The sequence below is a fragment of the Cherax quadricarinatus genome, chromosome 16 (assembly GCF_038502225.1).
Source record: "Cherax quadricarinatus isolate ZL_2023a chromosome 16, ASM3850222v1, whole genome shotgun sequence".
Taxonomy (NCBI): domain Eukaryota; kingdom Metazoa; phylum Arthropoda; class Malacostraca; order Decapoda; family Parastacidae; genus Cherax; species Cherax quadricarinatus.
In genome coordinates this window covers 9,274,758-9,295,544 of record NC_091307.1, presented here as the reverse complement: position 1 = coordinate 9,295,544, position 20,787 = coordinate 9,274,758, and the positions used below count along the sequence as shown (strand labels likewise).

The 20,787-nt window shown below is 39.8% G+C and overlaps 1 protein-coding gene across 2 annotated transcripts in view; it reads right to left on the bottom strand.

Annotated features, from left to right (window-relative positions):
- Positions 1–20,787, bottom strand: part of bon (tripartite motif-containing protein bonus) — a 183,977-nt gene that overhangs the window by 99,526 nt on the left and 63,664 nt on the right. For both annotated transcript variants that reach the window (XM_070085386.1, XM_070085387.1), the window contains exons 5-7: positions 17,999–18,193; positions 16,727–16,863; positions 3,733–3,935 (exon numbers count right to left, since the gene is read on the bottom strand). In XM_070085386.1, the coding sequence (XP_069941487.1) occupies positions 3,733–3,935; positions 16,727–16,863; positions 17,999–18,193 (535 nt within the window). The remainder of the gene's footprint in view (positions 1–3,732; positions 3,936–16,726; positions 16,864–17,998; positions 18,194–20,787) is intronic.

Here is a 20,787-nt window from a genome sequence, read left to right as displayed (position 1 = left end):
CTCCTGTGCTTGCAGTCTGAGATAGTAGATTCGTTCTCCCTTGCTCATATTGCGTGTTATAGCGTTAATTTTTTCAACCGGGGAGAGTCATCCACTCCACCGAGTTTGTGCATTCCTCCAGCAAGAAAGAACCAATCCCATGTGTTCTGGTGATTCGATTCCTGCTCCAGGAAGATCTTATTCTAACTGTGAAGCCACCAGCACCCATTAGTGACTTTGTAATACGCCAAGAATTACTGTATCAAACAGCCGAGTTGAGCACTCCTAGCAGAAGAGTTAGTAATTCCACAGTCACTAGTGAATGTAGTTGTATCTTTTGTAGATACTCGTTCAGATCTCCCTTAGTCAAGGCATGTGTTAGCCATTGCAGAGGAATTCGATCCTCCCAGAGATGATAACCATTCTGCATATGTAAACCTCACCCTCGCAGAATTGGGTTTAAATGTACATAGTCTGTATAACTAGATGTCCGAGATGAAGTAAATTGTCAACTGTTTGTTATTAACTGATTAGTTTTTCAGAAATTTTTGTTTTCGTATTCACGTTCCCTCCGTATTCTGAGAATTTGACAGTAATGATCTGAGTGCACCAGATACCTTTGCTGTTAATTTCACCTTGTATATATATACATTTATTCTTCCTCAGAATCCGTAGAGTGCATGAATACAGATCGATCGATCAATTCCATCCCATATTGTACAATGATTTGTTCTTATAGTTTGTAATGCATTACGTTAAAACTCATTACATTAAAAATCATTACGTAAAATTCATTTTGTTAACATCCAGTATGATACCATCCATTAGTTCTAAGTTATATATGAATTTGTTATTGTATAGAATCAGCCCAGAACCGCCTGCCTTTTCAGCCTATAAGATAGTAGTGTATGTCGAGACGACATATGTAACATGACCGAGCTGTCAGCATAGTTGCTGAACCCCCTTACATGTGTTGTATAGATTAGCTGAGCATTATAGTATCATCCATGTGTTTACATAGAAGACCCCTTAGGCCGAGTGACGGTGTGATGTCACGGGATGCGCATGTGTACGTTCGTACCTCTGCCTCCTCCTCAGTCGGCGTTTGACACAGGCTAGGACAAGACAGAGGCTGGGCTCCATCTCCCATCATCACAGTCTGACAATATATCATTACCATCCAACAAGTGTGTCTACCTTCAACCCTCGATATCTCCTTTTAAGAACCCCTACGATATACAGGGTCGTGAACGATTCCTTATTAAGATGTCGGAATGCTGTTCTGAGGTTTGCTAGGCGCCCATATGCTGCAGCAGTTATTTGGTTGATGTGCGCTTCAGATGCAGCCTGTCCAGATCCCTTTGTAGTTCTGCCTGGTCTTCGATCGAATATATTCTTCTCATCAACTTCACATCAAATGCAAACAGGGACACTTCGGAGTCTATTCCTTCCGTCATGTCATTCACAAATACCAGAAACAGCACTGGTCCTAGGACTGACCCCTGTGGGATCCTGCTGGTCACAGGTGACCACTCTGACACCTCACCACGTACCATGACTCGCTGCTGTCTTCCTGACAAGTATTCCCTGATCCATTGTAGTGCCTTCCCTGTTATCCCTGCTTGGTCCTCCAGTTTTTGCACTAATCTCTTGTGTGGAACTGTGTCAAACGCCTTCTTGCAGTCCAAGAAAATGCAATCCACCCACCCCTTTCTCTCGTTCGTTCGTTCGTTCGTGTGTGTGTGTGTGTGTGTGTGTGTGTGTGTGTGTGTGTGTGTGTGTGTGTGTGTGTGTAGTTGAGGTTGCGGGGGTCGAGTCCGAGCTCCTGGCCCCGCCTCTTCACTGATCGCTACTAGGTCACTCTCTCTGAACCGTGAGCTTTATCATACCTCTGCTTAAAGCTATGTATGGATCCTGCCTCCACTACATCGCTTCCCAAACTATTCCACTTACTAACTACTCTGTGGCTGAAGAAATAATTCCTAACATCCCTGTGATTCATCTGTGTCTTCAACTTCCAACTGTGTCCCCTTGTTACTGTGTCCAATCTCTGGAACATCCTGTCTTTGTCCACCTTGTCAATTCCTCTCAGTATTTTGTATGTCGTTATCATGTCCCCCCTATCTCTCCTGTCCTCCAGTGTCGTCAGGTTGATTTCCCTTAACCTCTCCTCGTATGACATACCTCTTAGCTCTGGGACTAGTCTTGTTGCAAACCTTTGCACTTTCTCTAGTTTCTTTACGTGCTTGGCTAGGTGTGGGTTCCAAACTGGTGCCGCATACTCCAATATGGGCCTAACGTACACGGTGTACAGGGTCCTGAACGATTCCTTATTAAGATATATATATATGTATATGTATGTGTGTGTGTGTGTGTGTGTGTGTGTGTGTGTGTGTGTGTGTGTACGTACTCACCTAGTTGTACTCACCTAGTTGAGGTTGCAGGGGTCGAGTCCAAGCTCCTGGCCCCGCCTCTTCACTGGTCGCTACTAGGTCACTCTCCCTGTACCGTGAGCTTTATCATACCTCTGCTTAAAGCTATGTATGGATCCTGCCTCCACTACATCGCTTCCCAAACTATTCCACTTCCTGACTACTCTGCGGCTGAAGAAATACTTCCTAACATCCCTGTGGTTCATCTGTGTCTTCAACTTCCAACTGTGTCCCCTTGTTACTGTGTCCAATCTCTGGAACATCCTGTCTTTGTCCACCTTGACAATTCCTCTCAGTATTTTGTATGTCTTTATCATGTCCCCCCTATCTCTCCTGTCCTCAGTGTCGTCAGGTTGATTTCCCTTAACCTCTCCTCGTAGGACATACCTCTTAGCTCTGGGACTAGTCTTGTTGCAAACCTTTGCACTTCTCTAGCTTCTTTACGTGCTTGGCTAGGTGTGCGCTCCAAACTGGTGCCGCATACTCCAGTATGGGCCTAACGTACACGGTTTACAGGGTCCTGAACGATTCCTTTCCTGTACTCACCTAGTTGAGGTTGCAGGGGTCGAGTTCAAGCTCCTGGCCCCGCCTCTTCACTGGTCGCCACTAGGTCACTCTCCCTGAACCATGAGCTTTATCGTACCTCTGCTTAAAGCTATGTATGGATCCTGCCTCCACTACATCTCTTCCCAAACTATTCCACTTCCTGACTACTCTGTGGTTGAAGAAATACTTCCTAACATCCCTTTGATTCATCTGTGTGTGCATGTGTGTGTACATGTGTGTGAATGTGTGTGTGTGTGTGTGTGTGTGTGTGTGTGCATGTGTGTGTGTGTGCATGTGTGTGTGTGTGCATGTGTGTGTGTGTGTGTGCATGTGTGTGTGTGTGTGTGTGTGTGTGTGTGTGTGTGTGTGTGTGTGTGTGTGTGTGTGTGTGTGTGTGTGTGTGTGTGTGTGTGTGTGTGTGTGTGTGTGTGTGTGTGCATGTGTGTGTGTGCATGTGTGTGTGCATGTGTGTGTGCATGTGTGTGTGCATGTGTGTGCATGTGTGTGTGCATGTGTGTGCATGTGTGTGTGCATGTGTGTGTGCATGTGTGTGTGCATGTGTGTGTGCACATGTGTGTGCACATGTGTGCATGTGTGTGTGTGCATGTGTTTGTGAGTGTGCATACGTGAGTGCACACGCATTTATGTTATGTATACATGTTTTGTAAACAATGTATTGATGACACTGTTAGCACAGGCACTGTGTTGTATACAATGGAAGCAAGAAGCAGCAGGTAAACTAAAGATTGATAAACTGCTAGAAAACAGTCAGTACCTGAAGGTGGTGGTGTTGCTGCTGATGCTGGATATGAGAGTGCATAGGTGTGAGGGCAGGAGGCTGAGGTGGCTGAGGAGGCTGTGGGGAGGCCGACTGGTCCACTGGAGAGGGCTGAGACGATCGAGCTTTGTTTTGTACTGCTCCATCGGGAGGTGGGTAGATTTTGTTGTCCACCAATAGGTAGCCTACATCTTTTAATGCTGAAACACAAGAAATACTTCTGTAAACTACAAGTGTTACTTTGCTTTAACAGTCTGATTCTCCCATTTCATTCCTATCTTTCCCTCTCTGTATTTACCTACTCTACAGTACAGTGGACCCCCGACTTACGATGGCCTCAACCTACGATAAAACTGACTTACGATGTTTGTCAGCATAAAAATTTGATCCCGACCTATGTTGAAAAACTCAACTTACATCATTCGTCCCGAACGCAGCCATCTCGTCCGGCTGGCCTGAGCACCTCAGCTGAGCTAGTGTGACATTGTTTACAACCCAAGGCAGACGGTTGTATGCATACATTCGATAAATTTTGTATTATTCCAGTGTTTTTAGTGCTTGTAACTGCTAAATAAGCCACCATGGGCTCATTGAGAATACCGAGAAACAATTAACCCTTTCAGGGTCCGTCCCATAGATCTACGGCTTTACGGTGAGTGTCCAAACCGTAATCTACGCCATGAGCTCAGCTCACTCTGATAAACTGTGAGTGGTACATTTGGGCCTAGATATGAGAGAATACATCTATGTGGTATGTGTGCACCACATAAAACAGATCCTGCAGCACACTGTGTATAATGAGAGAAAAAAACTGAAATCATGATTTTTCGATTAAAACAGTGACTTTGCAGTGTTTTTTCGTATGTTTTTTATATTTGTATTTGCGATTTCTTGGTCTCATTTGATAGAATGGAAGACATATTACAGAAATAGAGATGATTTTGATTGGTTTTAGCACTGGAAATGGCTTGAAACTGAGCTCAAAGTAGCGGAAATGTTAAATTTTTGCCGATATTCAAGAGTAAACAAACGACCTCACACATCTAATACACGTCAGCTGGTGGGTCTAATATACATTCACAAATATGGTGATGATATTTATACAATTATTACAGTATTGCATAACAGAAAATCTTCTATTTTTTGGTGTGAATAAAAATTCATTATGTGAATAAAAAATCAAAATGGAATTTATTTGTAAAGCCTCAAAATGTAACTAATGAACAGAGGAAATGTTAGTTTAGTTCCAGGAATACCTACATTGTTTATTCTGGAGCCTATTTTGAAATTGGAATATTTTGAACTTTGTGTTAAATTGGCCAAATTAACAATTTCTGATCACTTTATTTTGCAGTTGAAACAGTTGATTTGGCGATTTCTTGTGTTCAATCGATAGAATAGAAGTAATACTAGTGAAATAACTAAGAATTTGGTTGATTGGGATAATGTAATTGGCCTAAAATAGGACTCAAAGTCGGCAAAATCGCCAACTCGTAAATATCGCTGACACATCAAAATTCGCGAGAGCATAATTTCGTCAATTTTCCACCAAATTTCGTACTTTTTGTTTTATTACCTTCACAAAAAGATTCTCTACGATTTCATAAGAAAAAATAAAAATTCTTGGACATTGGTGCGTGACTTCAGATTTTGGCCTTAGACCCTGAAAGGGTTAACCCCAGAGGGTTAGCCACCCAGGACAACCCAAGAAAGTCAGAGTGTCATTTCCATTGGGGTCCTTAATCTTGTCCCCCAGGATGTGACCCACACCAGTCGAATAACACCCAGGTGAACAGGAAAAAATGCCTGGAACTAGTGCTCATATTGGTGAACTTAAGGCCAGCAAAGCTTGGTTTGAGAGATTTAAGAATCGCAGTGGCATACACAGTGTGATAAGGCCTGTTCTGGAAGAAAATGCCAAACAGGACCTACATTACTCAGGAGGAAAAGGCACTCCCAGAACACAAACAGTGTCTCATCACTCATCACCACATCTTCAATAAAGGTAAGTGTCATGTATCCTTTTTTTTGCGTGTGTTGGAAAATGTATATTTCACGTGGTAAAAATTTTTTTTTTCATACTTTTGGGTGTCTTGAACGGATTAATTTGATTTCCATTATTTCATATAGGGAAATTAATTCGATTTACGATAATTTCATCTTACGATGTGCTCTCTGGAACAGATTAATATCGTAAGTTGGGGGTCCACTGCATTAGAAAAGTAATGTTCATGCACCACTGGCAAGACAGCTACTGAATGAATGACAGTTTACGTTTCCTTCTCTGAACCATCCTACCTTGATGGGAAATGGCCAACGAGATAAAATAAAAAATCAGAGTGGAGTTATAATTGGGTTACTGGGTGAATATCCACAGGCCTTTGATCAGATCCCACCATGGTTTAGACTCCTGATACAATTTTCTATATGTGTCATCTTCTCATGAAGAGATGGCCTGATGCTGGACTAACTCCTTTGTTTGAAAGGAGAGAAATGCCGCAGTTGTTGGCACTCCCTATACAAATCAATATTCTTGTAGCAGTATTTTCTCTCACTTCCTCTATTCTCTTCCCCTCTCTGCAATACCTGTAAAATCAACTCTCTTCTCTCAGCAATACCTGTAAAAACAACTATCTTCCCCTGTCAGCAATACTGTACCTGTAAAAAAAAACTCTTCTAGCAATACCTGTAAAAACAACTCGCTTCACCTCTTAACAATACCTGTAAAAACAATACCCCCATCTCAGCAATACCTGTAGAAACAACTATCTTTCCCCTCTCAGTAATACACTTCAAAACAATTTCTCTTTTCCTCTCTATGATACCTCTAAAATAATCATGAAACTTAATGCAATTAAATAAGATGATTAAAGATGAACTATAAACTCAAATTCAATTTTGAGCAAAATTGCAACTCATTATAACTATTATTATTATAATTATATATTTATTTATTTTTTTAACAAGTTGGCTGTCTCCCACCAAGGCAGGGTGACCCAAAAAGAAAGAAAATCCCCAAAAAGAAAATACAATCATCATCGTTCAACACTTTCACCATACTCGTTCATAATTACTGTTTTTGCAGGGGTGCTCAGAATACAACAGTTTAGAAGCACATACGTATAAAGATACACAACATATCCCTCCAAACTGCCAATATCCCAAACCCCTGTGCAAGAATGGTATATAATACCGACAAACCCCTCCTTTAAAGTGCAGGCATTGTACTTCCCATTCCCAGAACTCAAGTCCGGCTATATAAAGTAACAGGTTTCCCTGAATCCTTTCACTAAATATTATCCTGCTCACACTCCAACAGTTCATCAGGTCCCAAATATCATTTGTCTCCATTCACTCCTATCTAACATGCTCATGCACACTTGCTGGAAGTCCAAGCCCCTTGCCCACAAAACCTCCTTTATCACCTCCCTCCAACCTTTTTGAGGGTGACCCCTACCCCACCTTCCTTCCCCTACAGATTTATACGCTCGCCATGTCATTCTACTTTGATCCATTCTCTCTAAATGACCAAACCACCTCAACAACCCCTCTTCAGCCCTCTGACTAATACTTTTATTAACTCCACACCTTCTCATAATTTCCACACTCCGAATTTTTTGCATGATATTTACACCACACACTGCCTTTAAACAGGACATCTCCACTGCCTCCAACCATCTCCAATCTGCAGCATTTACAACCCAAGCTTCACACTCATATAAGAGTGTTGTTACCACTATACTTCCATACATTCCCTTCTTTGCCTCCATGGTTAACGTTTTTTGTCTCCACATATGCCTCAACGCACCATTCACCTTTTTTTCTTCATCAATTCTATGGTTAAACTCTTCTTCTTTCAACGTACCAGCCGTATCCCACTGAGGTGGGGTGGCCCAAAAGAAAAAACTAAAGTTTCTCTTTTTAAATTTAGTAATATATACAGGAGAAGGGGTTACTAGCCCCTTGCTCCCGGCATTTTAGTCGCCTCTTACAACACGCATGGCTTACGGAGGAAGAATTCTGTTCCACTTAAACTCATCCTTCATAAATCCATCTGCTGACACATCAACTCCCAAATATCTGAAAGCACTCACTTCTTCCATACTCCTTCTCTCCAATTTGATATCCAATTTTCCTTTATCTAAATCATTTGATACCCTCATCACCTTACTCTTTTCTGTGTTCACTTTCAACTATCTACCTTTACACACCCTCCCAAACTCACCCACCTTTGCAATTTTCCTTTAGAATCTCCCATAAGCACAGTATCATCAGCAAAAAGTAACTGTGTCAATTCCCATTTTGCATTTGATTCCCCATAATTTAATCCCACCCCTCTCCCCAACACCCTATCATTTACTTCTTTTACAACCCCATCTATAAATATATTAAACAATCATGGTGACATTACACATCCCTGTCTAAGACCTACTTTTACTGGGAAGTAGTCTCCCTCTCTTCTACACACCCTAACCTGAGCCTCACTATCCTCATAAAAACTCTTTACAGCATTTAGTAACTTACTACCTATTCCATATACTTGCAACATCTTCCACATTGCTCCCCTATCCACTCTATCATATGCCTTTTCTAAATCCATAAATGCAATGAAAACTTCTCTACATTTATCTAAATACTGTTCACATATACAGGAGGGCCCCACTTATACGGCGGGTTAGGTTCCAGGCTACCGCCGTAAAGCGGAAACCGCCGTAAAGTGGAACACCCTTTTTTTCCACTTACAAATGCATACAAACACTAGATAACAAGTTTACACTAACATATATTATGTTAGCAATAGAATCAGGCATCAAAAAACAATAAAAAAGTACAATACACACATAGTGCACTCATTACTTACCTTAAAATATTTATAGTCTTAATCTAGGGTGAGACAAGTAGTATTTATTGTAAGAAATCAAGTGTGGTATGTATGGTAGTCAGCCAGGCTACCATACCAAGCCACCCCACCCACACATACTATTCTATGATATTTAAGCATCCCAGAGCGGTAAAATGTATATACAGTTCACTCATTACTTACCTTAAAATATAGGGTGAGATGAGTAGTATTTATTGTAAAAAATCAAGTGTGGTATGTATAGTAGTCAGCCGGGCTACCATACCAGAGAGAAAGAATGAGTGCATGAGAGAGGACAGGCGCAGAGTTATGTAAACAAACCAGGCGAAGGTAAGTTTTGTAAACAGTGTACACGTCTGGTTTGTGTACAAGTTACATTGTGTACAGGTTGTCTCTACATTGATACGGTAGAATAAATAAAGAACACCACTCCCATTCTCATGTAACATCATTTTGAGAAGAAATGATGCTCTGAGTGAAGGCAATGGAAGTAAGTCACTCTGACTTTTTTGGGTTATCCTAGGTTTTCTACACATATGTTATGTATTTATGTTATGTATCGTGTTTATTATATAATTTTGAAAAAAATATCACGGATGGATTAATGAAAATGTGTATATTAACGTAATATACAACATTTAATGATACACCGAGCTCAGACAGCGTAAAAAACAAACTGAACAGGTTGTGGACGATCACTCAGTCAGGCGAAATAGACGGTATTAATACGTGTCCAGTTTTAGTTCATTCATGTACATTTGTAAGAGCTTGTGAAACTTTTACCTTATAATATATTTTTTTTTTTTTTTTTTTTTTTTTTTCAACAAGTCGGCCGTCTCCCACCGAGGCAGGGTGACCCAAAAAAGAAAGAAAATCCCCAAAAAGAAAATACTTTCATCATCATTCAACACTTTCACCACACTCGCACATTATCACTGTTTTTGCAGAGGTGCTCAGAATACAACAGTCTAGAAGCATACACATATAAAGATACACAACATATCCCTCCAAACTGCCAATATCCCAAACCCCTCCTTTAAAGTGCAGGCATTGTACTTCCCATTTCCAGGACTCAAGTCCGACTATATGAAAATAACCGGTTTCCCTGAATCCCTTCACTAAATATTACCCTGCTCACACTCCAACAGATCGTCAGGTCCCAAGTACCATTCGTCTCCATTCACTCCTATCTAACACGCTCACGCACGCTTGCTGGAAATCCAAGCCCCTTACCCACAAAACCTCCTTTACCCCCTCTCTCCAACCCTTTCGAGGACGACCCCTACCCCGCCTTCCTTCCCCTATAGATTTATATGCTTTCCATGTCATTCTACTGTGATCCATTCTCTCTAAATGACCAAACCACCTCAACAACCCCTCTTCTGCCCTCTGACTAATACTTTTATTAACTCCACACCTTCTCCTAATTTCCACACTCCGAATTTTTTGCATAATATTTACACCACACATTGCCCTTAGACAGGACATCTCCGCTGCCTCCAACCGTCTCCTTGCTGCTGCATTTACCACCCAAGCTTCACACCCATATAAGAGTGTTGGTACTACTATACTTTCATACATTCCCTTCTTTGCCTCCATAGATAACGTTTTTTGACTCCACATATACCTCAACGCACCACTCACCTTTTTTCCCTCATCAATTCTATGATTAACCTCATCCTTCATAAATCCATCCGCCGACACGTCAACTCCCAAGTATCTGAAAACATTCACTTCTTCCATACTCCTCCTCCCCAATTTGATATCCAATTTTTCTTTATCTAAATCATTTGACACCCTCATCACCTTACTCTTTTCTATGTTCACTTTCAACTTTCTACCTTTACACACATTCCCAAACTCATCCACTAACCTTTGCAATTTTTCTTTAGAATCTCCCATAAGCACAGTATCATCAGCAAAAAGTAACTGTGTCAATTCCCATTTTGAATTTGATTCCCCATAATTTAATCCCACCCCTCTCCCAAACACCCTAGCATTTACTTCCTTTACAACCCCATCTATAAATATATTAAACAACCATGGTGACATTACACATCCCTGTCTAAGACCTACTTTTACCGGGAAGTAGTCTCCCTCTCTTCTACACACCCTAACCTGAGCCTCACTATCCTCATAAAAACTCTTTACAGCATTTAATAACTTACCACCTATTCCATATACTTGCAACATCTGCCACATTGCTCCTCTATCCACTCTATCATATGCCTTTTCTAAATCCATAAATGCAATAAAAACCTCCCTATCTTTATCTAAATACTGTTCACATATATGCTTCAATGTAAACACCTGATCTACACATCCCCTACCCACTCTAAAACCTCCTTGCTCATCCGCAATCCTACATTCTGTCTTACCTCTAATTCTTTCAATTATAACCCTACCGTACACTTTTCCTGGTATACTCAGTAAGCTTATTCCTCTGTAATTTTTACAGTCTCTTTTGTCCCCTTTCCCTTTATATAAAGGGACTATACATGCTCTCTGCCAATCCCTAGGTACCTTCCCCTCTTTCATACATTTATTAAACAAAAGTACCAACCACTCCAACACTATATCCCCCCCTGCTTTTAACATTTCTGTCATGATCCCATCAGTTCCAGCTGCTTTACCCCCTTTCATTTTACGTAATGCCTCACGTACCTCCCCCACACTTACATTCTGCTCTTCTTCACTCCTAAAAGATGGTATACCTCCCTGACCAGTGCATGAAATTACTGCCTCTGTTTCTTCCTTAACATTTAAAAGTTCCTCAAAATATTCTCGCCATCTACCCAATACCTCCATCTCCCCATCTACTAACTCCCCTACTCTGTTTTTAACTGACAAATCCATATTTTCCCTAGGCTTTCTTAACTTGTTTAACTCACTCCAAAAATTTTTTCAAATATATTTATTATTATTATTATAATAATTAAATCACGAAACAAATACTCTTACACTGTGTACAAGTTAGTACAGAATTATAGCTATAAAGTGAAGGCATACGAAAGGAATATTTTTCTACAGTTATCCCTAGTAACAGGTGACGGGCTAGAGAAAACGTAATTCTTCCGACACTTCTACAAACCGTTTGGTAAACATCTCGTATATATTTGTATAAATTTTTATACTGTGGGTGCATGTATCATGTTTGTGTGTTACATAATGTGTTTCTTATATAATTTTGAAAAAATATCATAGATAGATTAAGGGAAATGTCTATATTAACGTAATATGCGACATTAATGCGCCCAAGAAATTATTATTATTACTATTATTATTATTATTATTATTATTATTATTATTATTATTATTGCATCAAGAGTAGAGAGACTCTTAGTGATTTTAATGTGTACCTACATGCCAGCACAGTGTGTAGGTTTATTTAGGTACAGGTGTACACAAGTTTAATTATCAAGTATAATACATATAAAATATACAATAACTTTAAAACACTTGAAATTTTGGAAAGTTTCCAGACATAATAAGGAGATGTGCTCAGGGAGAATGTAAACACACTCGGTGGGCCGCTGTGACCGTATTAGAAAGACAGGTGGGGGGAGCCGTATAGCGAGTTTTGGTCATAATTTGAAATGTCCGTATTAGCGGAACGCCGTAAAGCGAAACGCCGTAAAGCGGGGCCCTCCTGTATATGCTTCAATGTAAACACTTGATCTATACATCCCCTACCCATTCTAAAACCTCCTTGCTCATCCGCAATCCTACATTCTGCCTTTCCTCTAATTCTTTCAATAATAACCCTACCGTACACTTTTCCTGGTATACTCAATAAACAAATTCCTCTATAATTTTTACAATCTCTTTTGTCCCTCTTCCCTTTATACAAAGGAACTATACATGCTCTCTGCCAATCCCTAGGTACCTTCCACTCTTTCATACATTTTTTTTTTTAACAAGTTGGCCGTCTCCCACCGAGGCAGAGTGACCCAAAAAGAAAGAAAATCCCCAAAAAGAAAATACTTTCATCATCATTCAACACTTTCACCTCACTCACACATAATCACTGTTTTTGCAGAGGTGCGCAGAATACAACAGTTTAGAAGCATATACGTATAAAGATACGCAACATATCCCTCCAAATCGCCAATATCCCGAACCCCTTTTCCTGTAATTATTACTTAAAAGAATAATAAGAAGAAAATTATTTCATACATTTATTAAACAAAAATACCAACCACTCTAACACTATATTCCCCCCTGCTTTTAACATTTGTCATGATCCCGTCAGTTCCAGCTACTTTACCCCCTTTCATTCTATGTAATGCCTCACGCACCTCCCCCACACTCACATCCTGCTCTTCTTCACTCCTAAAAGATGGTACACCTCCCTGGCCAATGCATGAAATTACCGCCTCCCTTTCTTCGTCGACATTTAAAAGTTCCTCAAAATATTCCCGCCATCTACCCAATACCTCCATCTCTCCATCTACTAACTCTCCTACTCTGTTTTTAACTGACAAATCCATATGTTCCTTAGGCTTTCTTAACTTGTTTAACTCACTCCAACTTTTTTTCTTATTTTCATCAAAATTTATTGACAGTGCCTCTCCCACTCTATTATCTGCTCTCCTTTTGCACTGTCTCACCATTCTCTTCACCTTTCTTTCACTCTCCGTATACTCTGCTCTTCTTATAACACTTCTGCTTTGTAAAAACCTCTCATGAGCTACCTTTTTCTCTTTTATCACACCCTTTATTTCATCTTCCACCAATCATTCCTCTTTCCTCCTGCACCCACCCTCCTATAACCACAAACTTCTGCCCCACATTCTAATACTGCATTTTTAAAACTATTCCAACCCTCTTCAACCCCCCCCCCCACTACTCATACTTGCACTAGCCCCTTTTCTGCCAATAGTTGCTTATATCTCACCCGAACGCCCTCCTCCCTTAGTTTATACACTTTCACCTCTCTCTTACTTGTTGTTGCCATTTTCCTCTTGTCCCATCTACCTCTTACTCTAACTGTAGCTACAACTAAATAATGATCCAATATATCAGTTGCCCCTCTATAAATATGTACATCCTGGAACCAACCCATCAACCTTTTATCCACCAATACATAATCTAACAAACTACTTTCATTATGTGCTATATCATACCTTGTATATTTATTTATCCTCTTTTTCATAAAATATGTATTACTTATTACCAAACCTATTTCAGCACACAGCTCAATTAAAGACTCCCCATTTTCATTTACACGTGGCACCCCAAATTTACCTACTACTCCCTCCACCACATTTTTACCCACTTTAGCACTGAAATCTCCAACCACAAGTACTCGCACACTTGGTTCAAAACTCCCCACGTATTCACTCAACATTTCCCAAAATCTCTCTCTCTCTCTCCTCTACACTTCTCTCTTCTCCAGGTGCATATATGCTTACTATAACCCACCTTTCACATCCAGCCTTTATTTTACTCAACATAATCCTTGAATTAATACATTTATACTCCCTCTTTTCTGCCATAGCTTATCCTTCAACATTATTGCTACTCCTTCTTTAGCTCTAACTCTATTCGAAACCCCTGACCTAATCCCGTTTATTTCTCCCCACCGAAACTCTCACATTATTATTATTACTGAATTAACCAAATGATTTGGAAATCCAAATGGAGTCCACTTTGATCCCTATATCACATTTCAGATATTTTTTTTCATTAACATATCAGCTGTTTCCCATGTTTGACACAGTACTGTACTAAGGTTTTTGGCATAATATTTTTTTTTTATTAACACGTCAGCTGTTTCCCACCAAGGCAGGGTGACCCCAAAAAGAAGAGACACTTTTGTCATCAATCATTCTATCACTGTCTTGCCAGAGGCATGCCTACACTCCTAATCACAAAAATCTTTGAAAGGGTCCTATGAAGCAAGATCGCCATCCATCTAGATACCCATCAGTTACACAACCCAGGGCAACATGGGGTTAGAGCAGGTCGCTCCTATCTGTCCCAACTACTGGATCACTACGACAAGGTCCTAGATGCACTAGAAGACAAAAAGAATGCAGATGTAATATATACAGACTTTGCAAAAGCCTTCGACAAGTGTGACCATGGCGAAATAGCGCACAAAATGCGTGCTAAAGGAATAACAGGAAAAGCTGCTAGATGGATCTATAATTTCCTAACAAACAGAGTAGTAGTCAACAGAGTAAAGTCTGAGGCGGCTATGGTGAAAAGCTCTTTTCCGCAAGGCACAGTACTCGCTCCCATCTTGTTTCTCATCCTCATATCTGACATAGACAAGGATGTCAGCCACAGCACCCTGTTTTCCTTTGCAGATGACACCCGAATCTGCATGACTGTCTTCCATTGCAGACACTGCAAGGCTCCAGACAGACATCAACCAAATCTTTCAATGGGCTGCAGAAAAGAACGATGAGAAATTTCAATTACTCAGATATGGTAAACATGAGGAAATTAAAACTTCATCAGAGTATAAAACAAATTCCAGCCACAAAATAGAGCGAAAAACCAGCGTCAAAGACCTGGGAGTGATCATGTCGGAGGATCTCAACTTCAAGGACCATAACATTGTATCAATCATATCTGCTAGAAAAATGATAGGATGGATAATGAGAACCTTCAAAACTAGGGATGCCAAGCCCATGATGACACTCTTCAGGTCGCTTGTTCTATTTAGGCTGGAATATTGCTGCACACTAACAGCACCTTTCAAGGCATGTGAAATTGCTGACCTAGAAAATGTACAGAGAACCTTCACGGCACGCATAACGGAGATAAAACACCTCAATTACTGGGAGCACTTGAAGTTCCTGAACCTGTACTCCCTGGAACGCAGGCAGGAGAGATGCATGATTATATACACCTGGAAAAATCCTAGAGGGACTAGTACCGAACTTGCACATGAAAATCACTCACTACAAAAGCAAAAGACTCAGCAGAGGATGCAACATTCCCCCAATGAAAAGCAGGGGTGTCACTAGCATGTTAATAGACAACACATAAGTGTCGGGGCCCAAGACTGTTCAACTGCCTCCAAGCATACATAAGGCGGATTACCAATAGACCCCTGGCTGTCTTCAAGCAGGCACTGGACAAGCACCTAAAGTCGGTACCTGACCAGCCGGGCTGTGGCTCGTACGTTGGATTGTGTGCAGCCAGCAGTAACAGCCTGGCTGATCAGGCTCTGATCCACCATGAGGCCTGGTCACAGACCGGGCCGCGGGGGTGTTGACCCCCGGAACTCTCTCCAGGTAAACACTACAGTTAAAAAACTGCAACATATCAACACCCCTTCCTTCAGAGTGATGGCACTGAACTTCCCACTTCCAGGACACAAGTCCAGCTAACTGGTTTTCCCTGAATCCTTTCATAAATGTCATTTTGCTCACACTCCAACAACACGTCAGGTCATAAAAACCATTTGTCTCCACTTGCTCCTATCTAACATGCTCACACATACTTGCTGGAAGTCCAAGCCCCACCCACCCACTCACCCACCCACACACACACACACACACACACACAACTTGTACCCACCCCCCCTCCAACCCTTTCTAGGATGACCCCTATCCCATCTACCTTCCACTACAGACTTATATGCCCTCCAAGTCATTCTATTTTGTTCCATTCTCTCTAAATGTCCAAACCACCTCAACAACCCTTCCTCTGCTCTCTGGACAATACTTTTAGAAACTCCGCACCTCCTGATCTCCAAGCTATGGATTTTCTGCATTATAGTCACACCGCACACTGCCCTCAAACACATCACCTCCACTGCCTCCAGCCTTCTCCCTGTTGCAACATTCATCACCCATGCTTTATACTCATGTAAGAGCATTGGTACCACTATACTCTCATACATTTCCTCTCTTTGCTTCCACTGACAATGTTCTTTGTCTCCAGACACTCCTCACTATTCCACTTACATTTTTACCTTATTTTTTTCATATTATCCAAGATATACTGTACTGAAATTCTCATTACTTAAATAAAATGAGATGCCTTAAACAAAAAAAGTGGGCTCTAGCAATTTTAGAAATACCCATTTTCAACTAGAAGAAAATATATACATGATGCAGGTGACAGTAATACTTCCATACCTACACTTTAAAGAACTTTAGTCTTGCTTACCTTTGCCAAGTCCCCGAGACTCACTTGATATTCTTAGAGAGATATCATCACCTGAATTCAGCTTCGCCTTAAAACGATCAAATAAGCTTCTGTCAGGAGAATCTTTGTCTACTTTCAATACCTGTTCCATTAGCAACCTGAGAGAAAAAATATACAATGAGGGAATAATTGTTATGGGAGACTTTAAAAGTGGGACACAAAGTTACAAAGGATTTTGGAGTGATGTAAGTTACAATGGAGACCTATAATTGATGTGTGTTTGGAAAGCATTGATAACACAGTACCAATTTTAAGAGAAAGAGGATAAATAAATATACGAGGAATAACATCTGGACATAAACAATTTTAGGGAAACAACTGAAATGTTAGACCATTATTTAGCGGCAGATCAAGTAAAAATAAGAGCAAAGCAATACAGGAAGAATAGTGTTAGAGTATAAAAAAGAATAGTTAAAGTGAATAAACTAAATATGAAAATAATTAGTGAATAACATTAGAAGCTCTTGGAAGAAAGGTGGGTCAGAGTGAGACAATGATAAGTAGGTACTGTATGGTATGGAAGTAAGAATGCAGTGCTAGTGTGTGCAGCAGTGGTTTGTGATTATGAGGGTGGATGCAAGAAGAGGACTGCCTAGTGGAATAATAAAGAAAAAAAAGGGCAGTAAGGGGGAAAAGTAAGCATAAGAAAGATTTTTACTATTTAAAAATGGAGAGTATTGGGACACAAAAAGAGGTTACAAGAGTGGTGAGAGAAACAGCAAAAGCAAAGACTGTGAGAGAATAATTGAGTATTTTTTAGCAATGTTGACTGAGGCTAAGAGGCCTGGGAAGCAAATGGACTTGGAAGTTAAGAGTGAAAAGGTGAGATGTTTGATGAAAAGGTAGAAGTATTTAGGTGGAGAGAATACTTTATGGATAGACCAGTGACAAACCTGAATAATAAATAAGAGGCTGTGATTTCATGCACGGGGCAGGAATAAAATAGAATCGGTTAGGAGGAGGGAGGAGCTAGAGGTGAGTGTGGAGGAAGTGGGCGAGGTGTTAGGTATGTGAACAAGCAATAAGGATTAATGCAGGTTTGAAGATATGAAATACTAAAGAAAAATATACTGAAGATGAGGCTTGAATTTTGAATACACAATAATTTAAGTGCTACTCCAACTAGAAGAGCCTTCATAATAATTCATACTATCTCCCTTCCCTGCAGATACACACACATACAAGTAACTATTCTTTAGTTAATGGACTGAAATTAAAGAGACAGTTACTCACTTTTTTGAATAAAGGAGAGCCATGTCTGATGACGTACTGAGCACTGCCTCCACAATAGTAATACAATGGTCAGCCTGAGAGCCAAGGTGCAGTAACACCTCATTCTTCTTATCCAGCTGCTCCTGTTTGCTATTACACACTTCACGCAATAATTCGAACAAGGTGTTCCCACGCTGTCTGATAATTTCAATAAACCTGTGGAGTGATAAAAATGCATTTATACGAATAAACAAAAAAAAAATAAATAAATAAATTAATAAATAAATAGATGAATAAATAATTACATAAATAAATAAATAAATAAATCGATAAATACACGAAAAGTAAAATAAATAAATAAATAAATACATACATACATACATACATACATACATACATACATACATACATACCTACATACATACCTACATACATACCTACATACATACCTACATACATACATACATACATACATACATACATACATACATACATATATATATATATATATATATATATATATATATATATATATATATATATATATATATATATATATATATATATATATATATACATACATACATACATACATACATATATATATATATCAAGGTGTGGTTATGAGGCCCATTAAGGGGCAACTGGGCCCATCTTCAAAAAGAGAGCTAAAATGGCTAATATAAATAGAAACATTCTTGCAATTAGTAGGTTGGTAGACAGCAACCACCCAGGGAGGTACTACCGTCCTGCCAAGTGAGTGTAAAACGAAAGCCTGTGATTGTTTTACATGATGGTAGGATTGCTGATGTCTTTTGTCTGTCTCATAAATATGCAAGATTACAGGTATGTCTTGCTACTTCTACTTACACTTAGGTCACACTACACATACATGTACACATTTATTTATACACACTCATCTGAGTTTTCTTTGATTTTATCTTAATAGTTCTTGGTCTTATTACTTTTCCTTTTATATCCATGGGGAAGTGGAATAAGAATCTTTCCTCCGTAAGCCATGCGTGTTGTAAAAGTCAACTAAAATGCCGGGAACAATGGGCTAGTAACCCCTTTTCCTGTAAAGATTACTAAAAAGAATAAGAAGAAGAAAATTGTCAAAGTGGGAAGTCTGAATGTGCATGGATGTTGTGCAGATAATAAGAAAGAGATGATTGTGGATGTTATGAATGAGAAGAAGCTGGATGTCCTGGCTTTAAGTGAAACAAAGCTGAAGGGGGTGGGAGAGTTTCAGTGGAGAGGAATAAATGGGATTAGGTCAGGGGTTTCAAATAGAGTTAGAGCTAAAGAAGGAGTAGCAATAATGTTGAAGGATAAGCTATGGCAGAAAAAGAGGGACTATAAATGTATTAATTCAAAGATTATGTGGAGTAAAATAAAGATTGGATGTGAAAAGTGGGTTATAATAAGCGTGTATGCACCTGGAGAAGAGAGAAGTGTAGAGGAGAGAGAGAGAGAGAGATTTTGGGAAATGTTGAGTGAATGCGTGGGGAGTTTTGAATCAAGTGTGAGAGTAATGGTGGTTGGGGATTTCAATGCTAAAGTGGGTAAAAATGTTATGGAGGGAGTAGTAGGTAAATTTGGGGTGCCAGGGGTAAATGTAAATGGGGAGCCTTTAATTGAGCTATGTGTAGAAAGAGATTTGGTAATAAGCAATACATATTTTATGAAAAAGAGGATAAATAAATATACAAGGTATGATGTAGCATGTAATGAAAGTAGTTTATTAGATTATGTATTGGTGGATAAAAGGTTGATGGGTAGGCTCCAGGATGTACATGTTTATAGAGGGGCAACTGATATATCGGATCATTATTTAGTTGTAGCTACAGTTAGAGTAAGAGGTAGATGGGAAAAGAGGAAGGTGGCAACAACAAGTAAGAGGGAGGTGAAAGTGTATAAACTAAGGGAGGAGGAAGTTCGGGTGAGATATAAGCGACTATTGGCAGAAAGGTGGGCTAGTGCAAAGATGAGTAGTGGGGGGGTTGAAGAGGGTTGGAACAGTTTTAAAAATGCAGTATTAGAATGTGGGGCAGAAGTTTGTGGCTATAGGAGGGTGGGGGCAGGAGGAAAGAGGAGCGATTGGTGGAATGATGAAGTAAAGGGTGTGATAAAAGAGAAAAAGGTAGCTTATGAGAGGTTTTTACAAAGCAGAAGTGTTATAAGAAGAGCAGAGTATATGGAGAGTAAAAGAAAGGTAAAGAGAGTGGTGAGAGAGTGCAAAAGGAGAGCAGATGATAGAGTGGGAGAGGCACTGTCAAGAAATTTTAATGAAAATACGAAAAAATTTTTGGAGTGAGTTAAACAAGTTAAGAAAGCCTAGGGAAAGTATGGATTTGTCAGTTAAAAACAGAGTAGGGGAGTTAGTAGATGGGGAGATGGAGATATTAGGTAGATGGCAAGAATATTTTGAGGAACTTTTAAATGTTAAGGAAGAAACAGAGGCAGTAATTTCATGCACTGGTCAGGGAGGTATACCATCTTTTAGGAGTGAAGAAGAGCAGAATGTAAGTGAGGGGAAGGTACGTGAGGCATTACGTAAAATGAAAGGGGGTAAAGCAGCTGGAACTGATGGGATCATGACAGAAATGTTAAAAGCAGGGGGAGATATAGTGTTGGAGTGGTTGGTACTTTTGTTTAATAAATGTATGAAAGAGGGGAAGGTACCTAGGGATTGGCAGAGAGCATGTATAGTCCCTTTATATAAAGGGAAAGGGGACAAAAGAGATTGTAAAAATTATAGAGGAATAAGTTTACCGAGTATACCAGGAAAAGTGTACGGTAGGGTTATA